We start from the raw sequence: 27933 nt of genomic DNA on the forward strand, positions 1-27933 counted from the left end.
TGCGCTCTGTCCCCGGATGCACTTGTATATCCGGATTCTTCGAGCGACGCTGAGCTCCACGGGTCCCGACGCTGTCGGCACATGCGCGACGGCCCTGTTCCCTCTTCCTCCGCCTCCCCTGGCTTCCGCCGTCCGCGGAGCCGCCGCCACCGCTGCCGAGGAGTCAGGAAGTTCAAGATGGCCGCCGCGGAGGCGCCGTCGCTGCGGGAACAGCCGGAGTAAGTAGTCCGGCGGCGCGGAGGGCCTGCGCCGGGGGCCGGCCGAGAGGGGACGGGCGGAGCGCCGCCCGGGCGGGCGAGCGGGCGGGAAAGTTCGCGGCCCAGCGGTCGCAGCCAAACTTTGCCTCCCGCGCGGCGCCGTGGGGGCGCGGGAGGGCGGCCTCGGCGCTCCGCCCGCCCGGAGGGCCTAGCTGTTGGGTCGAGGACGGCCGGGGCCCGCAGCGGCGTTGCCCCGGGAGGCGAGGGCGCGAGCGGCCTCTACGGGTCCCGAGCGCGAGGCCGCGGCGCGGGCGCGCCTGCCCGCCTCTGAGGCCACGAGCGGGTCTTCCGGAGCAGCCCGGGCGGCGCGACCCGCGCGGCGGCGAGCCCCGAGCGCTCTTTTCCGCAGGCGGCTCCCGCGCCGCCGCCGGTGTCAGCCCTCGGGGCTGGGAGCCGGGAGCAGAGGGGCGCCGGGCGCGCCTCCTTCACCGCCCGAAGCCGCGGTTGGCGGCCGGCGGGGCGCTCCCTCCTTCCCGCCCGGTGCTCTCGGCCCCGGCGTCCCCGTGGTGTTTTCTCCTCCTCTGCCTGGTGCAGCTGGTGTGCCAGCTCGCAAACTCGAGGCAAAGTAAGACCAAGTCGTCGGTTCTGAGAACTAAGGTTTTTGGCCCGAGTTTACAGCGTTTCTCTGGGAGCCCCAGTGGAATAAAAAATGGGAACGGTCAGCTACTTGCAAACCCGAGCGGTTCGTGTCTGTAATCAAGCTAACGTAAGCATCGATGCGGTCGAGTGGACGCATCCTCGTATATTCTGCTAGGGTAACCCTTCCTTACTGAGAGCAGTGTGTTCTGTTTTCCGTGTGTTTGCTAGGAAAGCTCAGGAACCTAAGAGAGGGAATGGATTTTAAGACAGTATTCTTGTAGCGCCTTTTTTTTTTTTTGCTTGCATCCTCATTATTTGATTTGTTTCCAGCTGTCTTGAGAAAGAGGTAGAGATAGTCTCCCGGCAACTTTGGACTGACAAGAGGAAAAATCTTTGCACGTCCCCAGCCGGGCCATCGCTTCACCGCTGTGCGTCCAGTGCCGGACTGCTTGGGGATTTGCTTTGCTCATCTAGGCAGCGACAGTTACCAGAAGTTTTTCGTTTAGGGCCTCTGAAAGGTGCTCCATTATCTTCACAATTTGACTTAAAAGAGGGCAGGTGGGTTCTGAAGTAGATTTTGCCTCTTTTTGTTTTTCACGGAGTTCACAGTGAGGCCTTGTTGCTGGCTTCATGAGAAGATCCTATGAAAATCTTAGGCTATGCAGCTGATTTTTCTAGTAATCTGTTTAAAGTTCTATAGTATTATGTCCATTAATTTGATTTCAGGGACGGTTTAGATTCCTTTTCAGGAAGGATGCAGCCGTGTTTGTTTAGATACTCAAATAACACCAGCTTTAATCTTGCTTATTTAGGCTCCTGCAATGTGAGTGGCACTGAGACGGTCTTTATTGCACCTCCCCACTCACACACACCTCACACACACTTGGTACGCACAGAATATTCCATCTATATGTGTCCCACTTTCACTTATTTGAAACGTTTTAATATAGAAAATGACAGTTTACTAGGAAAGCAAGTACCATGTTGGCTGCCCACAGTGAATGCTGAAATGTAATGTCTGAGTAGGTTTTTTTTTGAAGACACACCGAGGAGTTCACAGTTATGTGGAATCTGCTCCAAGTGGAATATTTTGAAAAAGTAAAGCTCCCTGAATGCTTTTTAGTGGCTTTTAAGTTTGTCAATGTCTTTATCTCAATGTTTTTTCATAGTTTCAAGCATTTAAATTTTTATATGCATTGACTTACTTGAACTTAACCAGACCAGCACTGAGCAAATACGACCTCATTCAGTCTTTATGACAGCCCTGTGGAGGCGGTCCTGACACTCCCCACATTGTACAGTTGAGAATCTGGAAGTACAGAGAAATTAAGTTGGCTTGCCCAGGGTCACACTAAGCGACAGGTGTAGGGCTCACGCCCGTGCAGCCCCTCTGTGCAGCCCTGCTCTGTGCTCTGGTCTCTCACTGTAGTTCGTGGCTCCTTTTATTTAAAGTGTTACCAGCCTTTAACGTTTGAAATAATCTTTTATTTATTTTCAGTATCCTAGAAAGGTTCGTTTTTATGATATGACAGTTGCAACTCTTTGGAATTTAATATCCTATTTGGAAAGAGTCGGGGTGGAATGGTTCCTTTTGAGACTGGTTGGTCTTTTGAATCCATCCTTATTTTTGCATCTACATTAATTCTGTATTAAAGGAGTCACTTGTCAGAGAAACAGGCTTAGTTATAATTATTTTCCTTGTTGAAAGCAGTGGCATTCACTTTGCTCCCCATTGCCCCCAGCTCCAAAGCATGAATTGAATGCCTCCCATATAAAATGTTATTAGGAATATTCTTTAAAAGTATATATATATGTGAAGAGGGAAGTTAAAATAATGCTAGTGGTTGGTAATTGGTCGCTTTATTTTAAAGTTGTTCCATGGCTATTTTTATTGTGCCAGATGCCCCAAGACTCTGGGTGGTTTGAAGGATGAAATAAGCTAACCTATGAGTAAATACTGTTTGACACCACCATGCTGTCTGCACTCCGAATGCAGCTTTCCTTCCAAATGAGATTTGAAGGATGTTACTCAGCTCTCAGTAAGTACTGGTTTATGACAAACCTGTTGTAGACCAGTTTGGTATAGAAATATACCTACTAAGTGTGTAGTGTTAGATTGCAAAATGTAAATTGTCCAAGAAAGTGATCAGGTTTCTTTACAAGAAACCTTTTCCTAAAACTTTAGAAGAAAGTTGTTAATGAGCCTGAATTAAGTGACCTAGCACAAGCGCGCTCATTATATGCGACATGGGTGCCATTGATGGGCCGAGTTCACGTTTTCCTCATGTGCCTAGTCAGACTTCAGTTATTTTCTTTGAAATTTGCTCTAAGAGATCAACAGAAGAGGCTGGAGATCTGCTCTCTGCCTAACCCCAATGTAGGAGAACTCTGGAGTTAAGGTTAAGCTAGCTGGCCCTAAGGTGGCATTTTATTAGTAACCTAGTCATTATTTGTTGAGGTAACATTCATTAAGTTACAATGAAAACTGGGATTACTCCTGGGAATGGCAGTAACTTTGGGCACCGCTGTGATGTTGATCCTGATTCTCAGAAACTTTAGATGCTAGGTTCTCTTTTGGAGGAAATTACTTCCTCTGAAGGTAAACCCTTCAGTATTTGGATTTGAAATGCCTTGGAAAACTTGTAAATTATAAGTAGCATTGGAAAAGGGTCAGAAGAGGAGATTTTTCTGTGGGGAGATGATTAAATTTAAATCATTTGAGGGTATTGTGGTCAAGAAATAGGCGTATGCGCTGGAGCGTAAGTGAGCTAAAAACCAAGTGTTCCCCTTCAAGAGCTGAGCATGTGCACAGATAGCATAGACCAGCCGTGCCCAGCAATGCCGCTGCATCGTCGCTCAGTCGTGTCCAACTCTTCCGGGACCCCGTGGCCCGCCAGGCTCCTCTGTCCATGAAATGCTCCAGGCAAGAAGACTGGAGCCGGTTGCCGTGCCCCCTGCAGGGGATCTTCCCAGCCCAGGGGTCGAGCCCACATCTCTTGCATCTCCTGCACTGGCCGATGATTCTTTAGCACTGAGCCACCTGCTGTTACTCTGTGAGTCACTCCCTTGACACAGAAGTACTTACTGAGTACCCGCTCAGGGTTAAATCATCTTCTGGGCCTCAGGGATGGAGCAGTGAGCTAAACAGATTACGATCCTGCTCCACAGAGCTTATGTTATAATAGGAGTTGTGCTAGGTGGAGGGCAGTGAAGGGGAGGGAGGGAGTCTGTCTGTGAAAGGGAGGGGTTGTAGTTAAAGGGAGCTGGTCAGGGAAACTTGACTGAGAAAGTGGAACTTGAGCCAAGACCTGAGGTAGGTGAGGGGACCGGCAGTGTGTACTTCTGGGGGGAGCGCCCAGGCCCTTACGTGCAGGGGAGGAGAGCCGTGGTGTTGGGGGGAGCAGGCTCGGCTGAAGGGAGGCTGGGCTGATGCTGTTGGTCTGGTGGAGGGTTCAGGTTTTCACTCTGGACACTCATCACAGATTTAAGGTGAAGATACAAAGGCTTTCTCTTGGGGCTGATGGTGACCTGATGTTGTGAAAGCACCTTCACGCAGAAGCAAGAGCTCTGATGTCAGCTGTAGCACCAGCCTTCCCACCAGCTGGGTGTGCCCATGCCTCAGATGAGTCCTGTCTGCCTCCTTGAATGTGGCATCACATCTGTCGCAGGGACACAGGCAGAGACAGGGCTTCTTGGACACTTGAGTGACTGCTTTGGTGTGGATGAACTCGTTGCAGTGACATACCTGTGGTTGGTCAGAAGTGTTATTTGCCCAGCTTTTACAGTGGGGGACGCTGATGCACGGGAGTGGCTTGTCTGAGGGCACACTGGGAGTATCTTGTTGCAGGTGGCGTCGGAGCAAGGCGGTTTGATCAGGACCCTTGCTCTTTAAATCACATTCTGAGTATCCGTGGGCAGCTCCCCAGCACCATGGGGAGTAAATTTGCCTGGTGTCTGAACAGTAAGCAAAACTGACTTTGGGCACGAGATTTGTGCTGGGCTTTAGGAGCTGTGCGTGTTAACTGTGCGGTCCTCACCATGTGCTCAGAGGCAGGTCCTGCTCCTTTCCCCACTAATCTCACACTCAGTGAGGCCACTCAGCTAGTCAGTAGTGGGACCGGGGCTTGAGCCCCTGGAGCCTGGCTCTGCAGACTTCACCAACCAGCTGTCTGTTCTCTGGGCCGTTCTTAGAGGGTCTTTAGGTTGAGTTCTAGCTTACTGAGTAGAATTTTGCACTTTGGGCACTTGGATTTTTATATTCCTGAAAATCATTCTCAACCTTCATAAAGGTCCTCCCTGCCTATCTCTATATCTTGAATCAGCCTAGTTCTATTTATCTCACACTTTCCCCCTGTAAGTCAAGGTCCAGAAAAATGGGCTTATAGCCCACCTTCTAGATTGTGGGATGGGAGAGTCTAGGAAACGGAGACAGTTGCCTGTATGAGGTTGTAGCCTATACAAGGAACAGAGTTGAAATGCCTTTGTATCTTCACCTTAAATCTGTGATGTCCCCTCACCTCCTTGATAGAGCCATGTTGTTGGGTATTTTTCAGTATACAAAGATACTACACTGTCTTTTTCCAAGTCTGTGAGAAAAGTCTTTTCTCAAAGACTATTTATCCTGTGCCCTCTTATGCTCTATTAGAGAGGTCAGCCCAGACTGAGACCTGGCTCAGCTGAAGACACCGCTTGCTCTGTAGCTCGCTAGTACTCCCTCCTTCCCCGTGGTCCCCAGTGCCAGAAAAGGGCGTTGCAGTGTGACAGCCCAGATCCCAAGTCCCTGCCATGTGGTGGCTGTGTTCTCCGTGGCCCCTCACTACTGTGAGCCAGTAGCTTTTCAAGCGTCCTCCACTGTGTCATGCCCCTGCCCCGCCAAGTTTACTGAAGACTGAGACCAGGCTTGGGGGCCGTGCGTCGAGCAGCCCGACCTTGCAGTCCCTGGGCCTCTCCGCTGTCTCAGCTGTGTGTTCCTGGAATCTGTGCTGCACACCTCCCTCTCCTGGGGTCGGTCCACTTGAGAGCTTAGCTTCCATTAGACCAGTCTCTTCACCAGGTTTGACACCGTGGCAACATTGATCTTTTTTCCTTTTTCTAAAATACCCCTTAACCTTTCTCGTTAATGTCATACTTATTCTTCAGGTCAGTGTTACTCAGCCTATTTTTCAATCCAAATAAATACCTTGTTGATAAACTCTCCCCCAAAGTCGCTGCTGAACAAATCGCTTGGGTTTTTCTGTGATTCACAAGATACCTTCCTTGACCGTTTCAGAGTGATTTAAAGTGACCCCCAGCATTCCCATAATGCCCTTACTCAGGTCTTCATCGTTGCGGTTCTCCAGTGAGGCATGCGATTCTTTCCCACTGGAAGTTTCCTTACGAGAAGCAAGAGATTTTTATTTTCCTGCTACCTGACTTAATGCCTACATTATGTGTAGGTGATTTTCTTCAACATGTTAAAAAGAGATTGAATAGACCCATTAATTGTTAACTTGTAAGGAGCTCTTTGTAGTATATGGTACAAACATTAAACTTACTATTAAAACATTAAACTTATTAAAAGTACAAGAGTATATAATTTGGAGGACTTAAGCAAATTAATCCATCTTGTTCCAGCTGGATGTCAGGAGGAGGATCACCTGCTTCTGGTGACCCTGAGGCCTCAGCCTTGAGGATGTGGCTGGTCAGGGTCAGGAGCAGACAGCATCCTTGGTAAGGGCCCAGGGCGGGATGGCACGGCGAGCTCATCACGCTGCCCGGAGGGGGCGGGTGGTACTGCTGTGGCACACGGTGGCTAAGATGCTGCTTACAGGCCCAGAATGACTCTGAGTATAGCTCGTTTTGGCTCTAGAGATTTAAGTATATATGTGTGTGTGTGTTTCCGAATTCCAAGTGGGGAAAGAGATTAGTGTCGCAGTGGATGTTATCACTAACATTTTATGGAAAAAGAATGGGCAGGTTCCTTTAGTGTGGAGCGGTGGGGATGCTGATTCAAAAGCCAAGTGTCCGCGTGGCTGTTTAAGAAAGTCAGTGTTAACTTACTGTAAAAACTACTGGTTTGAATTTCCTTTTTCTACAAAGTATAATTATGTTAACCTACCCTATTATGTATTTCCTTTAATACTTTCAGTATTTGAGTTCAACCGTTAGAAACAGAGTTAAATCACTGTTCAGCTCAGTTCTTGCCTTATACCTTTGAAATAAAATATTTCAGTGGCTAACTTCATGTATCACATCGAGATATATTTTATCATTGCTATTTTGTTACAACTGAATGCTCCATAAGTAATGTGTCTTTTAAATATTTGATACATTTATAGGATGGAAGATGCTAATTCTGAAAAGAGTGTTAATGAAGAAAATGGAGAAGTATCAGAAGACCAGTCTCAAAACAAGCACAGTCGTCACAAGAAAAAGAAACATAAACACAGAAGTAAGCATAAGAAACATAAACATTCCTCAGAGGAGGACAAGGATAAGAAGCATAAACATAGGCACAAGCGCAAGAAGCACAAACGGAAGGAGGCCGCTGATGCCTCTGACAGAGAGGGCGCGTCTCCAGCCAAGAGAACTAAGCTTGACGATCTAGCTCTGCTGGAAGACCTGGAGAAGCAGAGGGCCTTGATTAAAGCTGAGCTCGATAATGAGCTCATGGAAGGAAAGGTCCAGTCTGGGATGGGGCTCATATTACAAGGTTATGAGTCCGGCTCTGAAGAAGAGGGGGAGATTCATGAAAAGGCAAGAAATGGAAATAGGTCCAGCACTAGATCTTCAAGTACGAAGGGGAAACTTGAACTTGTGGACAATAAAAATAGTACAAAAAAGCGGAGTAAAAGCAGATCCAAAGAACGGACTAGACATAGGTCTGATAAAAAGAAAAGTAAGGGAGGTGTTGAAATCGTTAAAGAGAAGGCAACAAGGAGCAAGTCAAAGGAGAGGAAAAAGTCAAAAAGCCCCTCCAAAAGAAGTAAGTCTCAAGATGAAGCCAGAAAGTCCAAGTCGCCCACCCTCAGACGGCGCTCTCAAGAGAAAGTTGGGAAGGCCAGATCTCCTGTCGATGACAAGGTTAAAGTCGAAGATAAAACTAAGTCAAAGGATAGGAAAAAATCCCCTGTTATCAATGAAAGTAGAAGTCGTGATCGAGGCAAGAAATCTAGATCCCCAGTCGACTTGAGAGGCAAATCCAAAGACAGACGGTCGCGGTCCAAAGAGAGGAAATCGAGACGGTCTGAAGCCGATAAAGAGAAGAAGCCGATCAAGTCTCCCTCTAAAGATGCTTCCTCTGGGAAAGAAAACAGGTCACCCAGTAGAAGACCTGGTCGCAGTCCCAAAAGAAGAAGTTTGTCTCCGAAACAGCGTGATAAGTCCAGGAGAAGTCGATCCCCACTCTTGAATGACAGGAGGTCTAAACAGAGCAAGTCACCTTCTCGAACCCTGTCGCCTGGCAGGAGAGCCAAGAGCCGATCTTTGGAAAGAAAACGCAGGGAGCCTGAAAGGAGACGCCTCTCTTCTCCAAGGTAACTTGATTTCAGAGCGCTAGTGGTTCCTACCATTGCAGCAGATTTCAGTGGAGAAGCTAAAACTTGTGGACAATAGAAACAGAGGTGATGAAGAGTTGATAGTGTTCGGTGTAACCTGTCCTGTCTGCTAACTGTGCTAATGTTCGCTTCTGTCAGTATCTTGCCTGGAGGTGGCTTTTAAATGTTGAACTTACTCTAAGTTCTTAATTTAGTATCTAACGTGCAGAACTGCACCTTTAAATCCAAGAAATTTGGTTGATAAGTCTGAGTCTACACATTTTATGGGAAAGGTGTTAGTTTCTAGAGCAGGGATTGTATTTTGAACAGTGTGGGATGGAATTTTTAAAAATGGAGGTATCAGTTTAAGGATTGTGACCTGTCCATTCTTTTGAATTGGTGTGATTTTGAATCATAACAACATAGTTGGAACTACAGTTGGTTTTTTTGGCCCCCAAAATACAATTGAAAATGGGAAATTTTTTTGTTATTAACTCATATACCTGTAGTCTCATTGTTGAAAAACATAGGAGCTCTTAAAATGATTTTTTTAATCAGTCGTAATAAAAATAATTCATATTTACATAATACATTTGATCCACCAATTCTTGTCTCATAATTTCATGATCTCCTAGCCATCTACTGTGTATGGGTATAAATATGAATTGATGTTGAAGTTTAAATTATCCTGTTTTGAGAAGCTTCAAGAATGCAATTCTCATAAGAGCTACTGTTGATTCTTTACTTCTAAGTGATGGAATGGTCCCCTGCCTGTAGCTCTGCATGGAGACTGTGTTACTGTCTTAATATCTTTTCTTAAGGATCCTATTCTCTTTCAGTTGCTTTCAGTTTGAAAAGGAAATTCTTATGAGTTCATTAAGGGACTAGAGTTGAATATTTGAAACAAGTTTTTAGTGTTAGTTTGCAGAAGAAATGCATGCTAATTAAAGAGACGTTTAAATCCTGCAGGAAGCCTGTAAACGCACTCTTCCATCCCTCCTCTGCTGCCACTCCTGAGACAGCAGTCTCTCTTCAGCTCCTTCTCTGTGCGCATGATACTTCTTAAAAATAGGATTCATACCGTTCATGTTAGCCGTGGTTTTCTTTTCTCATCAAACACTGAGTGGCAGTGTGTAAGGGCTGTTTGTTACGTAATAACATGATACTTCACCATGTGGATGTATCGTAATGATTCAACTTCCTTTGTTGAGACTGATGAAAATTGAGATTGGTTCCAGTTTTTCACAGTTGTGTGCAGAGATATCCATTGAGTCTGTGTGAAGCTTCTTTTAGGGTAGTTTCATAGAAGTGGAATTACACAGCCTGAGATTACGTATATTTACATTTCAGAAAGACACTGCCATATTTCCGTCCAGATAAGTTATACCAGTATTTACTTCCATGACTTGGTGGACTGGCATTTTCTCTTAACTCTTACCTAAAGTTCCTCTCTTCTAAGGTTAATGTTGATTGTAAAGGGATTTTATTCTTAATTGATACATTAAAAATAAGGGTCTTAATTGCAAAAAAATGTCGACAATTTAGAAAGAAAACAGTCCTCAAACCAAGGGAATGGAATATTATTCCTTATATGGGCAAGTTTTATCTGAAACTTGAAAAGATAAACAATATAAATAATTTTTACTAATTCTTCAAATTGTGAGACCAGAGGAAATAGACCTTCTCTTGTGTGTCAAGCATTACACCAAAATGTTATTGTTGTCGTCTGAATTTTTGTTACAAAACATTGTTCTGTGTTTGCAATCTTTAGGTTACTGTGCCCTTTCTTAAAGTGCCTTTACATGCAGGAAAAGTTTGCTTATTCTGATTTGATTTATTCTTCTCTGAACCTGTATCTGGTCCCCTTAAGAACACGACCTCGAGATGACATCCTCAGCAGGCGGGAAAGGTCCAAGGATGCCAGCCCGATCAGTAGGTGGTCTCCAGCCCGCAGACGGGCCAGTAGATCTCCTGTTAGGAGGAGGTCCCGTTCCCCTCTCAGACGGAGCCGGTCTCCCAGAAGAAGAAGCAGGTCTCCTCGGAGAAGGTAAAGCCTCCCCTTTGGTCCATCAGACCGGAGCTTTTGAAGCTCAGTGGGTGGGTTTCCTTAACAGCTGCTTTTCTCTGAGAAACGAGCTGTGGCGCCATGCAGTCTTTCTGTCGCCAGCGTGCGATATTTCACACGCACAGATTGTTGAGGTTTGCTTTAAACTTAAATCAGTATTCATTAAAACATTTCTGCTGGCCCCTTAAAGACTTTATTTTTAGAACAGTTTTGGATTTATAACAAAATCGAGCTTTTGAAAAGTACTGGGAGTTCCTGTAACACCTGTGCCCCAGCACACTCAGAGCTCCCTAACTTCAGTTGACCTTTTCTATGTATTATATCTCTCTGTTCTCCTCAAATAGGGACAGAGGTCGGAGGAGCAGATCACGCCTGAGAAGGCGGTCTCGATCACGGGGTGGTCGTAGACGTAGGAGCAGAAGCAAAGTAAAGGAAGACAAATTTAAAGGAAGTCTTTCTGAAGGAATGAAGGTTGAGCAGGAATCTTCATCTGATGACAAGTAAGAATGGAACTTTCCTATAACTTCTTTTTGCAAATTAGACAAACGGTGTGACTTGAAAGTCTTTAATTTCCATCTATAATTTTGATCACAGCTAGTGATGACTTTTAAGCTTAAGGATCCTTCTTTTGTTTCCAGTCTTTGTGCAGTGAAATAGGTGAGGAGAAAAAGGAGACATAGAAGGTTAAATTTACTTGCCGGGATTCCAAACCAGGACAGTTTAAAAGCAAGGATAGAGTGAGGTGGCTTAAGGTTCCTGTTCAAACTTACTGATGACCGACATTTTCCAGCTTTTATTTTTTTAAATATATGAGAGTTAACAGTTTTGGACTCTCTAAGGATGTCTGGAATTAACATGTATGGATGTAACTTTTCCTAAGCCTTGAAGACTTCGATGTTGAGGAGGAAGATGAAGAAGCCTTGATAGAACAGAGAAGAATACAAAGACAGGCCATCGTTCAGGTATTGATTTTAGTAACATTTTGATCAACAGTCCTTAAATAACCACTATTTAAACAAAATTAAGAATTTTTACTTTAACAGTTAAATGTTGGTAGAGCACTTGAATAGGTCTTGAAAAAAAGATAGTTTCTTAATAAAATTGAAATATTTATCTTTTTTGTATACATAGGATTCCCATATAAAGCCCTTTTGTAAGACAAAATTTGGAGTGTGCTTTTTTTTAATGTTGATAAACAGGAGAACCCTCAAATGAGTACAACTTGGAAGAATTTCCTTTAGCATAAAAATTGTATATATTATAGCCTATTAAATGTGAGAAAGATTTTTCTTTAACGCCTAGTAAAAATGGTAGATTTTCTAATACAGATGTGCATGTTTAAATGGAACGTCCCGATAAATTTAAGACTCCTTGAAAGCCGAGTGGTGCAGGAGTCGGGCGGGAAAGCGTGTCATGGAGGCCTCAGACGGTGAGCTGCGCAGAGGGCTGCCGGCTCTCCTTGGCTGTCCTGAGAGGAGGCCTGGCCACGCGGCCCTGTGAGCATGGCCGTCCTCGTACAGTGCCTTCTCTCATCGTCACGTGATGGGAGGTGAGGGTGGAGGTGAGAGGAGAATTCTGAAAGACACGAAAGATGCTTGGGTGCTGTAAACAGGCAGCAGACCAGGAAGGGGCAGCTGTAGCAGCCTGTGAACTGGCGGCAACCTCAGCATCTCAGAGCAAAGGGCAGAACTGGAATTACCAGAGTACGTGGGGTGTGCCTGGAATTCCAGAGGTGACTTCCCTCCCTGGGGCGCTGCGGAAACTGGTACTGAACAGTTACTGGGCACCCCTGAAGACTTGGTTGAATCTTTTTCTGTTCTTACCCAGGTCCACAATCCCTTATCTCCAACTTTTGGGCCAGATGTGCTTCAGAACTGAGAAATATGTGAATTTTAGAAAGGTAATGTGGTGCATACATGTATCTTACTTAGCCCCTGAGTGAGGGCTAGCACAGCACCCCATTACCCGACACTGGGAGCGCTCTGCTGTGAGACGCCTCGTGTTCACACTGGGAACATTCAGAGTCACGGCTTCAGGTCAGATTCTACCACCTGATGAACATGCACCAGCCGTAGAAAGCCTCCCGCAGCTCTGTGGGTTTGGAATCGCATATAAGGGATTGTGGATCTAATTCAGCTGAGGCATCAATACCTTTATTTTATTTTTATTTTTTAGCATTATTTGACACTCAGGTTTTCAGTGCAGCTCCCTCGATTGGTGACGATGACGCTCTGTGTTGTCACTACAGAAATACAAGTACCTTGCTGACGACAGCAACCTGTCGGTGCCGTCCGAGCCCAGCAGCCCGCAGAGCAGCTCCCGCTCCCGCTCCCCGTCTCCCGACGACATCCTGGAGCGTGTGGCTGCCGACGTCAAGGAGTACGAGCGCGAGAACGTCGACACGTTTGAGGCCTCGGTCAAAGCCAAGCACAATCTGATGGCCGTCGAGCAGAATAACGGTGAGCTAGGTTTCTGTGACTGAGCTCTTTTTCCCGGGTGCTCAGCTCCGTCACTTCACCCAGGGGAGAGGCTGTTTGCGGCAGGGGAAGGGAAGGAGACGAGGAACGCCGTGTGCAGAATACCCCAGTGAGTGTCCCCGTAACCGCGACTGGAGCTCACGCACGGTCCACCGTGCGTGCTCTGTACCTTTGGTTCTGCTTGCTGGAATATTTGAAAGCAAGTCCAAGCCGTGATTAATTTCACCTGGGAAAAGTCCAGTTTGTATCTGTGTTAGATAAGATTTCTAAAGAAAAACATTACTTACAATTGGTAAAACTGATGATTTTTAAATATCTCATGTCTGTAGTTCGTTGGTTTGAATCGTAATCCAGATGTGGGGTTTAACCTTTTGAGGTATGAATTGGCAGTTTAAAGAGGAGCTTTCCTGGCGGCGTATAAGTGTTACTTGTGTGTGCTCAGTCATGTCTGACTCTTTGCAACCCCCGGGACTATAGCCTACCAGGCTCCTCTGCTCATGGGATTCTGCAGGCAAGACTACTGGAGCGAGTAGTCCATCCCTCCCCCAGGGGATCCTCCGCACCCAGAGACCGGACTCCAGTCTCCTGCATTGGCAGGTGGTTGCTTCAACCACTGAGCCGCCTGGCAAGCCCAGTTGTTGCTTAGTTATTAGCATATTAGTTCAGTGTTAGTGAAAGTATCGATACTAGGTTTTTTAATTTTCTGGAATGCATTCTCAGTAAAAAGTGGATAGCTTTGTATATCTTGTGTTATGAAGTGATACTAAGTTGGGTTTTAATGAAACACTGATACACAAGAGGAAAAAGCCTGGATTGCTGTTAGTGATTCTCCATTGATTGATTCTTTGTGTTTCGGTTTGTATCTCTCCATTTTCCAAATACTGATGCTGATTTCCATTCAGGCTCATCTCAGAAGAAGCTGTTGGCACCTGATATGTTTACAGAATCTGATGATATGTTTGCTGCCTATTTTGATGTGAGTATTTTTAGTTATAAAAATATAACTGTTAAGTACATATAGAAAATATGTATTTGGGTGGTATGTACATACCTAGTGAGAAAAAAAGAATCAGGGCTTCATAAAAGTTAAATACAAAATGACTTAAATGTGTAGTTATTTTCTTTTTAAACAGCTCCTTTCTTGGATTTACAGATGTCTGTGTCTGTTGTGGTTAGCGGGGGACCAGGTGACATGAGTAATTTTCAGGCTTTCAACTCAGGGCTTCTATATTGTAGGTGATTGGAAACTTAGGATTTGGAGCTTAATGGAATACATTGAAGAACTGGGAATGTTATAAGGACTGGGTTAAGAAATTTTTTCTTTTAAGCATTTTATCAGGTTTTTTCCTTGAGAAATGGTCTCAAAAGCAGCAGACCATTTCCATCATAAACTTAGGAGGTGTGAGAAACATGGAGGCTTTGGTCGAGGCAGTGGGGTGCACGCATGCACGCAGCGAGCACCCGGCGGGGGATTAAAGTGGACGGGGGAACAGTGGGTCCAGGACCCCACGGACACCAGTGGCCGGCGTCGGCAGCAGTCACGTCTACAGTGTGAGCCATGCTCACGGGCAATGGGTTAGGAAGGATGAGGTGATCTGAGGAAGCTTCATTTGCCTGGGTGTGAAGGGTTTTCCAGGTGTCCTGGAGAGTGATGCGTAAGGAAAAGGTCTTCAGAAGTACCAGGTACTCTTGCAGTGCAGCCAGTGGCATTTCATATGGAGATGGGAAGAGACATGGGGTGTTACATGAATGGGGCGGTAGAAGGAACGTGAAGGCAATGTTAACTTTTTCCCTGAGCGTCACTGTGATACGAGGGACTTAGGAATCACGTTTCTGTTGTGTTGCATTTGTGTGAGTCATGGTGAGAGTTTATTTAACTTGGCACGAAATCTTCCTGTCAGAGTTTAAAGGAAGTGCTTTAAATGTCTGCCTAAATTGGGCATAAGTAGCTCGTGTTACTCCCTTAATTTCAGAGTGCGCGTCTGCGGGCTGCTGGCATTGGAAAAGATTTCAAAGAAAATCCCAACCTCAGGGATAACTGGACTGATGCAGAAGGCTATTACCGTAAGTTCACAGTCCTTGCTCATTTCAGAGTTTATCATAGTACTTTGTAAAGTTGTGTGGCTCAAGGCCTTCCCACTTGGGAGGACTCTGGAGATCACACCCCAGTGCCGTCACTCGAGCATGCAGCTCCACTAGCAGCTGCATGTGCCCGTACCACCGCCCAGAAGCCCCGCAGACTGAAGTGCAGCAAGACCCAACGTGCACCTTAAATCTGTTCAGTTACTTTCAGGCCTCAGGTAATTCTCTGGAGGGGGCAGTGCCAGCCACGCCAGACTGCAGCGCCCACGGCACTGCCTCCTCGGGGTTCGGGGCGTCAGCAGTTGCCGGAGGTGCTCCCTGAACTTCTGTAATGCTTGGAAGCCTGCGGCTTCGAGCATGTAGTGTGGAGGCAAGGCCTTGGGACTCTGGTGTCCAGGAAGCCAAGCACACCGGAGAGATTTGGCACGCTATTAACATGCTCTGTTCCCTGCCTTTTGATTTCTGATGTGTCTCAAGGTTCTGTTCATTAATGTATCCTGGTCAGAATTCTAATGTTTCAGTTTACCTTTTTAGGTGTCAACATAGGTGAAGTTTTGGATAAGCGTTACAACGTGTACGGCTACACGGGTCAAGGTGTGTTCAGTAACGTGGTCCGAGCCAGGGATAACGCGAGGGCCAACCAGGAGGTGGCCGTGAAGATCATCAGAAACAACGAGCTCATGTGAGTTCAGGGAGCTGCGAAACCAGCTCAACACAGGCGTTCACAAACAAGCGTGTTTTTAAACAGTGACAGCAGTCTGTGTAGGACAGCTTGGGGCTTATAAAACAGCAGAGCAGCTCTTTGTGGGTATTTAATTTATAGTCACGTGTTGCTACACGTGACACATCGGAACTGTCGACTGATTGTATTCAGTTCGAAGGGTCGTGATGCTTAGCTGTCAGCGAGCATGATGCCTGCGAAAGGTGACAGTTCAGGTCTAGGAATGCGTCGTATCATTTACCTGCTGCCTTTTCTCTTTACGAGCAATGAGGTCATTGCCATACTGCTTTAACACAATCTGTGCCACACACTGGAGAAGGCGGTGGCACCCCACTCCAGTACTCTTGCCTGGAAAATCCCATGGATGGAGGAGCCTCGTAGGCTGTGGTCCATGGAGTCGCTAAGAGTCGGACACGAGTGAGTGACTTCACTTTCACTTTTCACTTTAATGCATCGGAGAAGGAAATGACAACCCACTCCAGTGTTCTTGCCTGGAGAATCCCTGGGACGGTGGAGCCTGGTGGGCTGCCATCTGTGGGGTCGCATGGAGTCGGACACGACTGAAGTGGCTTAGCAGCAGCAGCATGCCACACACTGAGCTGCATTAAAATCAATCTAGCGTTGGTTTAGAAGCACTAGAAAGAAGTGTCTAGTTTATGCTGAGGTCCTGGGTTGTCCTGGGCTTAGAAGGTTAGTTTGATGGAAATCCTCAACTTCTGTATGATAGACACTAGCTTTAAAATATGGCCTATTGTCAAATTGTAACTAGAATCTTGGAGGATGATATTTACATCGAGGCGTCTTGGGATAAAATGTGCCAGATTGATTTCCCTCCAAGCAGGGTGGGTCTGTTGCTCGGAGTTTGTGTTCTGTTCACTGATTATTTTGGAAATTAGCTCCATGAAAACAATATTTGGCCAAGTGGGAAGTATTGTGTGAATGACGTGGAGACTTGGCCTTCCTCAACAGATGGTTTATTAATACTTTAAAAAAACTTAACACATCGCTAAATAAATATACAAAATAAATACACATTATTTACTTTTCCTAAATTCTTGGTGTATCTAGTTTTGACCTAGTTTTCTTTTTCATTTCAGGCAAAAAACTGGCTTAAAAGAATTAGAATTCTTGAAAAAACTTAATGATGCTGATCCTGATGACAAGTTTCATTGCTTGCGACTCTTCAGACATTTTTATCACAAACAGCATCTGTGCCTGGTGTTTGAGCCTCTAAGGTACGATGCCTGAACCTGGACGTCATGACCCTGAAAACTAGGCTTCCCCATCTTGCCATCCTCAGTTCAGACAAATACTGTGACCAGTTTTCTGGGTGTTTGATGTTTTTTTCCAGTTGGCTGTGGCTTTTGTCTTTTAACTGTTGGTGAAAAGTTAGCTCCTTGACGGTTGTTAATGTGTAGACAGTGGTTGGCCGTGTGCCACACACCCACCTTGTGTGGCCTTGAGCTCAGCAGAGAGTTCCCTGAAAGTTAAATACTCCAAGGAAAGATTAAGCCAGGATGAGCAGGAATGGGAGTCATGGAGTAGGAATATGATTTCAACCTTCAAATCCATGTCTTCGTGTTTCTGCCCATTCTAGGTCAGTGGGAGTTTTACCCCTGTGTATCTTCCCTTCTCTTCATTTTGGAAACTGTGTTGTGTAGACACGGTTCATACGCTCTTGTTTCAGTGTGGAATAATGTATCAGACATTTGGGCAGTGGGTGGGAGGATTCCTGAACAGTGTTTTCATTGTATTTCATACTCTTAAATTGATTTTTTTTCATGCTTGAAAATGTTTTTGCTTTTTACAATTTTCATTTTTCATTTTAACTTCTGATTTTTGTTTCTTTCCTAAAAGTATGAATTTACGAGAGGTGTTAAAAAAATACGGTAAGGATGTTGGCCTTCATATTAAGGCTGTCCGATCCTATAGTCAGCAGTTGTTCTTGGCTCTGAAACTCCTTAAAAGATGCAATATCCTCCATGCAGATATCAAGCCAGACAACATCCTGGTAAGTCAAACGATCAGACGGCCTTGTTCATCCATACAGTTCCTTCTGTAACGCGATTACCACTATGTCCTAGAAATTACATCTTCCAAGAGTCATCCCGTGTATTAATTACCCATTACAAATGACTTTACCAGTTTTTCACTCTGGAAATTGGGCCATGAAGTGTTATAGTGAAATGTGTGGAGAGAGAGGCAGTAGGCTGCTGTCCCAGACGTCTCCGGGTGATGGATGGGTTTCGCGTCCGCTGGACGCTGAGAGCTCTTGGATGCGCGATGGCGGGCTTCCTCTGGTGTCTGAGCAGCAGTGCTGCAGGTGGGGCCTGCTGTGGAAAGGCGTGCTCACCAAAGGAAGGCAGCCCTTGCTTCTCTAGTTTCGTGCAGTGAGGGAGTCGCCCTCTCTGAAGTGGATGCGCGGCGCTGAGTGTCGGGCGCCCAGGAATCATCTCCACCCTTTGTTCTTTGCTCTGTGGCCGCTGTGGCTTCGGGGGCCACGCCCAGGAAGCCCAGGCGTGGTTGGGCCTGGTGTGGAAGACGTGCCTCTCGCAGCGCGTGGCTTTGGTGTGGTCAGGTTTCCCAGTGTGTGTGTCTGAAGCCTCATCCCAGTGGGGCGGCTGGTCTGCACACACCTCTCCCGCCCCAGCCCGTCCTCTGCCCTGGTCATGCTGTCCAGAGGCGGGGGCGTGTTCACGGGCGGGGAATGCTTAAAGAAAGACCCCTTTAAAGTGTGTTTCAAACTCCTTATCAGTAGCTTAGAGCTTGGTTCGGATTTCCGTTTTTCTTTTTAAATATCTTAGACTGTTTCCTTCTAGACTACCACATTGTTGAGGTGTTCCATTTTGTTAGGTTTGGTCTGAGTATGTAAGGTATTGCGTTTCTAAGGTAACTTGGGGCTTGAGGCGATGAGTATTCTCAGTGAAATGGTAGGTACAGTATGAGTTGTAGTCTTGCCTAATCAATTTCATAATTGTCTTTTACCCCAATTTTCTTTTTCTTTTTTTGAATTACAAAGTACAGTGTCCATACCAAAGAATGTATTAACTATGTGTCGGTCAAAAGTAATCACCCAGTGAACAGCCTCTCTGTAACCACTTGGAGGTTAAATAATAAGACGTTTACCATTGTCTCAGGACCGCTTGCCTTTAAAACTTCATATATCTTTGAGTTGGTGCTTAACTAGTATAGGTTTTCACGTGGATTTCAGAGACAGTTTGGCATTCTTCCTAAGAAAAATAAATATCAGAGACCACGTGCAGTTGCTTGTTAATGAAAACCCCAAGCTTTTAGCCCAGCATTTCAACTGTCAGTCTGACAGAGTAGTGTACTAGGCTCCCTGAGGGCCAGTGGATGAGGGCTGCCCGGGTGTGGGTCCCCAGCTGCTGGTGAAGGCCCTCTGTCCACCCAGCATCCCCTGAAAATGGCCCTGGGGTTTTTGTCCGTGACCGTTGAAACTGCATCCGTAAGTCGCTGAATGCAGTTTATGTTGAAGAATGTTGAAGCACTTTGCGTTTGAAGATCTCTTTTTTCCCCAATTTCCCCAGGTGAAGCCTGGTGCTTGACCGTTTCTGTTGCTCTCAGTTCTGTGGACGTCACCTGTAGTGGGCCAGTCCACACTGATCAGGCTCTACGATAGCCTGGGAATGGCCCGGGGCTGTTTGTTTAAAGTGCTGGGTTTCTGTGGGGTGGGAACAAGAGGCCAAGTTCAAGTCCCAACTCGGAATTTGTGTGTGTCTCTTTTGAAGGGGGGAAGGGACTCTGGAATGTGACTTATCTCCACTTGTTAACCCCGAACATGCTTCTGACTCAGGATGGCAGCAGGCATGGGAGCACCTCCAGCCTTTCTCAGCAGATGTCACTGTTACTGTGTATGTGGAAGTATTTGCAAAGGGAAGAGAAATGACTAATAGTGTTCACGTGTATCAGTTTGGCCAAGTGTATTTAACACTTTCTTGACTAATACTTGCTTTATACTTAAGGGATTTTAATTTTTTTGAGACTTGAGTGCTAAATTTGGGATGGCCTAACAGCTTCCGATGGAGGATGTCTCTATTCTGTTTCTGTCCAAATTTAATCTGAGCCCTTCTGCTTTCATTGCCGTCATAATTTTCTGGCAAATGAGAGTTAAGTCCGCTCTCTTCAATGACCGTCTTCATGTTCCTTTAAGTAATAACTTGACTGAGATTGGGTTTTCTGGGGGGTTTTAGAAGATACTTTGCTTCAGTGCTTTCTCTCACTACTCCAACCTTTTCTAAATAGCATTGGTTAGAATCAGATTCACTTGGTATTATCCCTTATTTCCTCGTTGAAGAAAGTTATTTCGCTAATTAGAATACTATAGCTCTTAATTCATAATTAGGAAATTGAATTATAAAATAATTAGGAAAGGAATTTTTAAATGAGTGACTTTGTTCTCAGTATTGGAAATAACTTCTCAAAGCCAATTATTTTTATGATAATGTCTTAATTATTTCTGGCCTGAGTCAAACTTCCCCGATAAACTGTTTTGCAGGTTAATGAATCAAAAACTATATTAAAGCTCTGCGACTTTGGGTCAGCCTCACATGTTGCGGATAATGACATAACGCCTTACCTTGTCAGTAGATTTTACCGCGCTCCTGAGATCAGTAAGTTTCCTCCAGTGCTCCTTGGCCTGGGCCGTCGTGGGCGGTGGGAGCACCCGGTTCACTGAGCACCGTTTCCTGCCGCACTTGAGCAGCCGCTCAAGTCATTGCCAAGGAGAGCAGCCCTGCTCCTCCTCAGGTGGGGTGATGGCAGTTGGTTGTGGCAGGAGTCGCAAACGGGCATGGAAGGCCTTGGATTTAGAAGATGCCGCGTTACTCCGGGCTGGTCGTCACGTCCTGTTCACGGCTTGTCTGCACCTGTGCGGTTTCTCCTCTTTGGCCTTGGCTGAGGCCGGTTAGCTGCTCCACAAAAGGGGAAATGAGAAGGTAGAAGAAACACATGCTTTTCCTACCTCTTCATTTCCTCCCCAGGCCCTCATCTGTTAAGGTTTTTAAGAGTGTCTGTTAAGAAATAGTGGGAGTGAACGTGAAACTAATGCTGAGGTGTGAACTATTGAGATAATGGTTATATCGTCCGAGTTAAATTAATGCTCCTGTTGATGGAAATAAATAGTAGTTGGTTGATAGTATCATTGTATATTAAAACTGTATTATGTTTTCAGTTATAGGTAAAAGCTATGACTATGGTATAGATATGTGGTCTGTAGGTTGCACCTTATATGAACTCTATACTGGAAAAATTTTATTTCCCGGCAAAACCAATAACCATATGTTGAAGCTCGCCATGGATCTCAAAGGAAAGATGCCAAATAAGGTAGGATGTTTGGGTGGGCTCGTTTTTAAGGTCTCAGCCCTACCATCCTGTAGATTCGTGGGTGGCTGACGCTCACCCCGGTGAGAGTACACCAGTTTCTGAGCGGCAGGTAGCTGGCTACTCTGATTGCTTAGGTGTTTCTGGTGCTTAAATTAATGGGTCTAAGCAGCCAAGAGCTCTCAGGACAGAATGGGAGAACCCCATCTTCCTTTTCCTCTCTGAAGTCTGTTCTTGTGCATTTCTTTCCCCTCCTGAATTGAGCAGCAGGGTGTGTAGGGTGGGGCTGTGTTGGGGGGAGAGGACGTGGCTGTTCCACATCTCCGCAGCCTTCCCTTGTCCCGCTGACTGCCCCTGGGTGACACACGCCCACCCTGGTGACTGTGCGGCGAGAACCAGATGCTGGTAGGTTAGACGGAGTCAGAGGAAGGACCTGGTCATCGGGGAACCGCAGGGGCCTATCGGAAGCGGGACTCAAGGGCACTCGGCTTATTAAAGGTTGGACACTGCTGGGCAAAGAAAAAGGTGCCAAGAAAAGTCACATGAAATGACATCTTTTTAGGTTCTGTTCAAATTCTCTTGTGTTGAACTTGTTTAGACTAAGACAGAAATTAGTTATGTTGGTTTTTGCTTTAATGGTGTCATTTCAGGGCTGTTACTAGAACATAACGTTTTTCAGTGTCCTGAGGTTTCTTAAACTGCCAAGAGACAAGGCCCCACTTGTGTAATGTTTTTCCTGTCTAAGAACAGCTGGTTTAAGTCTTTGTTTAGTCTTCAGTTTTGAATAATGAAAGTACAACTTGATATTGTAATGGGTTTATTTAACTCACTGCCTGGGAAAATTAATTTCATGTTATTAAGTAGTTTTAGGTACAACATTTATATTTTTTCCAAATATGTTACTTTCTCAAGAGCAAGGAATCTGAGATCATTTTCAAATAAGTAAGCAAACCCAGAGAGACTAAATAGTAATATTTGTGTGACTTATATATTAGGTTATCGGTAGATCAGACTGTTTTGTAAGAGCTCAAAATCCAACTTATGTTTTATTGCCAGATGATTCGGAAAGGCGTATTTAAAGACCAACATTTTGATCAAAACCTCAACTTCATGTACATAGAAGTTGATAAAGTGACCGAGAGGGTAAGTGTCTTCCAGGTGTGCCACATTAGATGGTGACCTTATAGCTCATGGATGGATTGGGTGTTGGATGGTCTAGGAGCTATGAATATTTCAAAACACATCTATTCCTGTTCCTGTTGGCCAATTTCTGAATAAGACAAATCAGGTGATGAAAAGATGTAAAAAAGTTTGCCTAGCATGAGTTTATTTTACCGTATTTAGGCCTTTTTCTCTTTCCTTGGATCACTTTCTTGGTCTGGCTTCGCATTCAGCTTCCTTGCTGCTTCCAGATCTAAAAACAAATCTGATCGTGTTACTCTCCCTGATTAAAAATTCTTCCCTGGCGCCTCTTACCTGTAAAATACTGTACTTAATTCCTCAGAAAGCCTGCTGTCCCCGGCGGGGGACGTCCCCCTTCTTGCGACTCCATGGACCAGCCACTCCGCGCCTGGCGGTAGGCCAGTGGGCGAGCGCTGTTGCAGACCCCATGCCTGTGTTCCCGCACGAGCTGTGATTTTGAATTCTCATAGAATTCCTTTCTGTTCTTCCTCTGACCTTTTTATAAAATTACAGAACCATGTTTAAAAAAGCCATCATGGCTAACTTGGGGTTGACCTTTTTTCATTTAAGTTTTTAGGTTATATGTGTCTAGTAATTTATTTAGAGATACACATTTAAAAAATTATTTGTAGGAGAAAGTTACTGTCATGAGCACCATTAATCCAACTAAGGACCTGTTGGCTGACTTGATTGGGTGCCAGCGACTTCCTGAAGACCAACGTAAAAAAGTACACCAGCTGAAGGACTTGTTGGACCAGATCCTAATGTTGGACCCAGCTAAACGGATTAGCATCAACCAGGCCCTGCAGCATGCCTTCATCCAGGAGAAGATTTAACTGAGATGAAGACGCTCCGAGGGTTTGAGTAATTAGATGCAAAGACTGAAGAAACCTCACAGCAGTTTGTTAATGTATATAAGCTGATAAGTATTTCTCCAGCAGATTTGAGGAAGCATGATATATTTGAATTAACACCAAGGGTGATATTTCTTTTAGAAATGTTAGTTAATCTGTTTTGTGTCTTATGTGAAATCTCACTGTAGAACTGTTTTAATCGCCAAGACTGCACAGAATTCCAGTGCTAATGTAAATGGTTGCAGTTCACATAAAAGACAGAAGCATCTGCTGTAAAATGAGCAGTGAGATGGGTGGTTGACTTATTTTAGCAAACTTGGCTTCATTTTGGTCCTCAGATAAAAGGCCAGCGTAAATGCTGTTTATATTCACGTTTCCCTAGGTGTGTGTGTGCAGGCCGCAGCGGCACGCCCTGGGTGTAGTCAGTGCCGAAGGGGCCTGTTCCTTCTTGAGCCTGCCTGCAGGGACGGCCTCCTCTTTTAAAGCAGGTTGTGTACAGCATTCAGTACACTGAAGGTAAGCTGAACCATCAACATCACCGGTGTGTAAGATGTTATTTTCCTGGAAGAGTTGACAAATGAGGGACGTTAGCGTTGTGGCAGAATTCCCCGCATGTGTGAGAGCTGCTCTTGTTTTATTTTTTGGCATCACAGCTGTGGAGTAGTTACAGTTTCTGTTCCGTTCATCACATTTGCGATTTGAAGAGAATGCGCTTGATGGATAGAGCGCCTTCAGTGTACTGTTTCTTAGTAACTTCCATTTTTTAAAATCAACTTGCTATAGACTTTATACACTTTTGTTAAATGCAGTTCCTAGTGACAGAAACAGTGCGTAGTTCCCTTTACTGATAACAAATGTTGAGGCCTGATTCTGGAAGTCCTCATATTTAAAAGTTAGATAGACAACGTAATGAAATTTTTAACTATTTGTATGTCATTTTGAAAGTGTATGCTTGATGGTAAAAAGTGTTTTTCATTTGTTCACTGTTTTCATTCTTTGTGATCATGTTGTCTTTCAATACAGGCATAAACCTTCCACTCTTGAACAAAGCAGCTGCTTTTTAAAAGCGGTAATTGCTTCTTTACCTTTTATTTCTTTTGTAAAATGAACTTTTCTGTAAGGATGTGACTTAAAGTGTTGTCTACTGCATAACCAGTCGGCCCTCACTTACTGTAAAGTGGAGATTGCTCTGCTGCACGCGGCGTGGACCGTGCAGGCTTCTGTGTGTTCTCAGTATGCATTGCTAGGTAATAAAGTCTTTTGTGAACAAGGCATTGGCAGCCATTTTTAACAGTTTTTGTCTTCAGTGCTGGTAAGTCAGGTAAACCACGTAGAATGAAAAGCAACCTTGCGTTTCTTCCTTTAATTCTTTACGTGAAAGAATTACTCGTTAGAGGTGTAAGCTAACCAGAAATGTGTAATTTTATTAATAATTAGGAGCCTAATTATTTCATCAAAAAATTCTACCAGTATTGTCAGCTTTCAGTGTAGTGAGGTAGTTCCTGTAGGTCATGGGGCAGAGTCCAGGATTTAACTAATATTTCTGCTGTTTTCTCACTTTTCCTTCTGATGGTGCGGAAAGAGAAAAGGAGACGGGGCACAGGCCACTCACCGCCTTCTCCAGGGTCTGATTTGCTGAGACACCAGCTGCACCTTCTTAACAAGGTTATTTCTGACAGCATGTGTAGATAAACATTTAGCAACGGTTTAAATCAAAATCATGTCAATCAGTTTGGTTTTGCAACACAAAGGAATTAGTAACTTTTTTTTTAACATGGTAGCAGAGAATTTTCAGAAATGTAATCTTTTCTGGTTGGGTGGTAAAATGAATGCTTGTCTCCCTGAGGAGTGTGGAAAATAATCAGATTTTTAGAGGTTAACATAATATTTTAAAATTGTAAATGGGATTTTTTTATTCACCCAGGCACCTAATTACAACAAGCATGCACATTTTGGTGCATTCGAGAATGGAAAATCAGAGTAGCAGCATCCTTCTGGTGGGTTTTGCTCCATTTAAAGGCATGAAATGACCTGCAGCCAGGAAGGTGCAGATGCCATCCTAGGCCAGCTCTGACTGTGTGCCCCCCTCCTTGTGGTGTAGCCGTGAACCGACGTGAACGCCAGGCGTGCTCGTCCTCAGGCGGTGAGGCCTTGTAAGCAAGGCTCACAGGTGCAGCTCTCCTGCCTGAACTAAGCGTAGCAGCTCCCCGCCATGTTAGCTCTGGCATTGGCTCTGGCGGCCACTTACCTGCTGCACAGTGGAGCGTTTCCCGCTGATTGTCACTCACAGTAGTTACATTTGTATGTTTCTGGTGATTTTTCATGGCTTCCTTTTGTATACTTATTTAAGTAAGTTAACCTCCACTAGAAACAGTTCATCTTATGCCTTCAAAACTGCTGCGCGTTCTTTAAAAAGCAAACGAAGTCGCTTGTTGCCTGTTCTTTGTGTTGTAGGTGCAGCTCAGTGGAAGATGATGGCTCCAGAAGACATGAGCCAGGGCTCTGTCCCATAGAGGTCTAAGAACAAAGAGCCTCCATCTAACCTCTGTCTGGTGTTTCAGTTTCAGCATGACGGTTGAGGGTGCATCGCCCTTTGGTACTGAGAGTGGTGCTCCCGTGTTCATTGTAAAGTGCTCACTCATCACGCTTCCTGCCCCTGCCCCTGCCCTCCCCCGGAGTGCAAAGAGGAGTCAGACCCAGCAGTGTTAGCCGTGTGGTCGGGGAGATCCCTCGTAGCGCATAGCTGTCAGAATCGGTCCCTGCGGACTACTAGAAAAACCACAGCCACCAAGAGCATCCATCCCGAGGCAGCTTTCCGCCACAGGGGTCATGTCTTCTTGGCTGATCGATGCCCAGGGATAGGAGCAAGCCCTCAGCGCTGCTCAGCTCCCGGGGCGCCCACCTCTGTGGCTCACCCGCGGGGTCTGCCCAGCCAGTGGTGTCGTGGTCTTAGAATAGGCCACGTGCCGAGCACAGCCGTGGTCCTGAGGGGAGTGAGGGGGCGCTCCCTAGGTCTCCGGGGCTGCGGACTCAGCACGGCTCCGTTTGCCTCCGTGAGCGGTCTTGATTCTCACGCACGGAGTGGTATTGGAGCCCGTGGTCTCTGAGACAGAGACCTGGAGCTCTGTGAGCCTGCGGGGTGGGGCCAGGTGGCGGGCGGTCCCCAGCAGGTGGGCGTGCCCAGCAGGCAGGTGGTCCCCAGCGGGCGGGCAGTGCCTAGGCCGGCCACTGCCATTTCTCTCAGGAAGGTTTTGCTTCATTTCACTTTGTGGCAAAAATGGCATCAAGTGATTGTGAGACTTGAGGGTCTGTAAGTCCTAGAGCGTGACCCACAGAGCGTAGTTTTCTCCGTAGTTGGAGTGGTTGAGCCTACACATCTTAGGATCGTTCTTCGGGTAGACCTGTTGTCCTCCGAGGTTAAATATACCTTAAGACCCTCCCGGCATGAGTTCACCCTCCGTTCTTATTAATAGCACCCTACTCCTTTATTCCCCAGTGCCTGTTTCAGTACACTCTTTTTCTCAAAGTAATTTTTGTGTTTAAAAAACACTTTTTTTAATCACTGTAATTACCACCTCCTTTCCCTAAGACATACTCGGGAAATGTCTTTGGTATGTGGTGGAGGCAGTGAGACATGACTTGTCCTTGGGTGCACGCCGCCTTCTCTCCACCCGTAGTTTATCGTGGTTTCATAGTGGAACTCTTGCTAGCTGGGGAGAAAGAGAATCTCTGCAACAGGAATCCCATGTCTTCAGATGCAGGCCAAGCAGTTAAGGAATTCCCTTCTAAATACTGAGATAGGAAAGAAGCCAGACGGCCAACGTACCGTCACTTTGTTAGTTAGGGCAGCGATAGAAATTGAGCTTCCTAAGGCGTTTTCTTTTTCATAGCATATCAGTTCAGATGTGAGTTTTTATAAAGTGTTCACTACAAATTCATTTGTTTTTTATGTCAATTAATGTGCACCAAATTGACTTTTAAAATGCTTTCCAGTTACTTTGATAGAGTTCATCATCGTGGCATCTTTTTCTTCTTCCATGTGTAGGGTAAGGGACTGTTCTTCTGAAGAATCTTTCCATTTAGTGATCAAGATACGGAAGCTGACCTCTGAAAATACTCAATATGTACCCTAATTATTCCCAGTGTCCTTTGAGTTGTAACTTGCATTTCAGCAGCAATGTTCCTAACTGACCTGCTGGGAAATGTAATAAACACGCCTCTTGTTACCCTGCTGCCTCCTGATGTCTTACTGCCTGTGTTCCGTGTCTGACATGTAAAGTGAGGAACACCGTTTCTCACCTGCCGTCTCCCACTGATCTTCGCAGACCTGCTTGTCACAGAACCCCAGCAGGCCTTCCTGTCTCCCGCTCCTTGTTTCCGAAAGACGGGCTCACGTTCTTACTGCACACCACGTCCCCGGTGCCTGTGCCTCTGAGAAGCGGGAATGCGGGTGGTCTGTCATGAACTTAGCACAGGGCACCCTCTCTGCCCTCCGTGTCCCTCCTGCTCTCCTTGATACATATCCTGAATTTGCCAGGCTCTTGATTATAGGAGAGAAAAGGTTTCCTACTCACTTTACCAATGAGGTAAGGGAAGAACAGAGAGGTCAAGGAACCTGCCTGAGGAGTCAGAACTGTTAGCGGAGCCTGGGTCCCCGTGCAGACGGCTGGCAGCGGGGCCGGTGCTGGCAGCTGCTGCGGGAACATCACAGACCTGTGTGGAGGCCGAACTCCACGTCTTAGCTAGAGACCCTAAAGGGTGTGTGCAGCGCGCCAGGCAACAACGAGGACACAGCATTGAATGGGACGCACGCTCCCTGAAGGGTTAATGAATGAAGATGAGATCTCAGCGCTGAAGGTGAG

General features: G+C 45.7%; 1 protein-coding gene across 15 annotated transcripts; it reads left to right on the forward strand.

The window, feature by feature from the left end:
- Window positions 27-27298, forward strand: PRPF4B (pre-mRNA processing factor 4B). 15 transcript variants are annotated; one of them, XR_001917114.1, is made up of 19 exons: window positions 27-218; window positions 6450-6545; window positions 7154-8350; window positions 10221-10397; window positions 10760-10915; window positions 11296-11377; window positions 12664-12874; window positions 13795-13868; window positions 14866-14956; window positions 15509-15656; window positions 16793-16930; window positions 17553-17706; window positions 20212-20326; window positions 20887-21038; window positions 22092-22178; window positions 22850-23587; window positions 24095-24140; window positions 24654-24736; window positions 25526-27298. XR_001917114.1 is itself a non-coding variant. In XM_018038987.1 (16 exons), exons 1-16 carry the CDS (start codon window positions 82-84, stop codon window positions 23051-23053), a joined length of 3219 nt encoding a protein of 1072 aa, XP_017894476.1. In that variant the 5' UTR covers window positions 27-81; the 3' UTR covers window positions 23054-27298. The 15 variants fall into 15 exon arrangements, 2 of the variants coding, with proteins under 2 accessions (XP_017894476.1, XP_017894477.1); XR_001917107.1 differs by adding an exon at window positions 24996-25068 and having other exon boundaries at window positions 22850-24736; XR_001917108.1 differs by having other exon boundaries at window positions 22850-24140; window positions 24996-27298.

This window comes from Capra hircus, chromosome 23, assembly GCF_001704415.2.
Source record: "Capra hircus breed San Clemente chromosome 23, ASM170441v1, whole genome shotgun sequence".
Lineage (NCBI taxonomy): Eukaryota > Metazoa > Chordata > Mammalia > Artiodactyla > Bovidae > Capra > Capra hircus.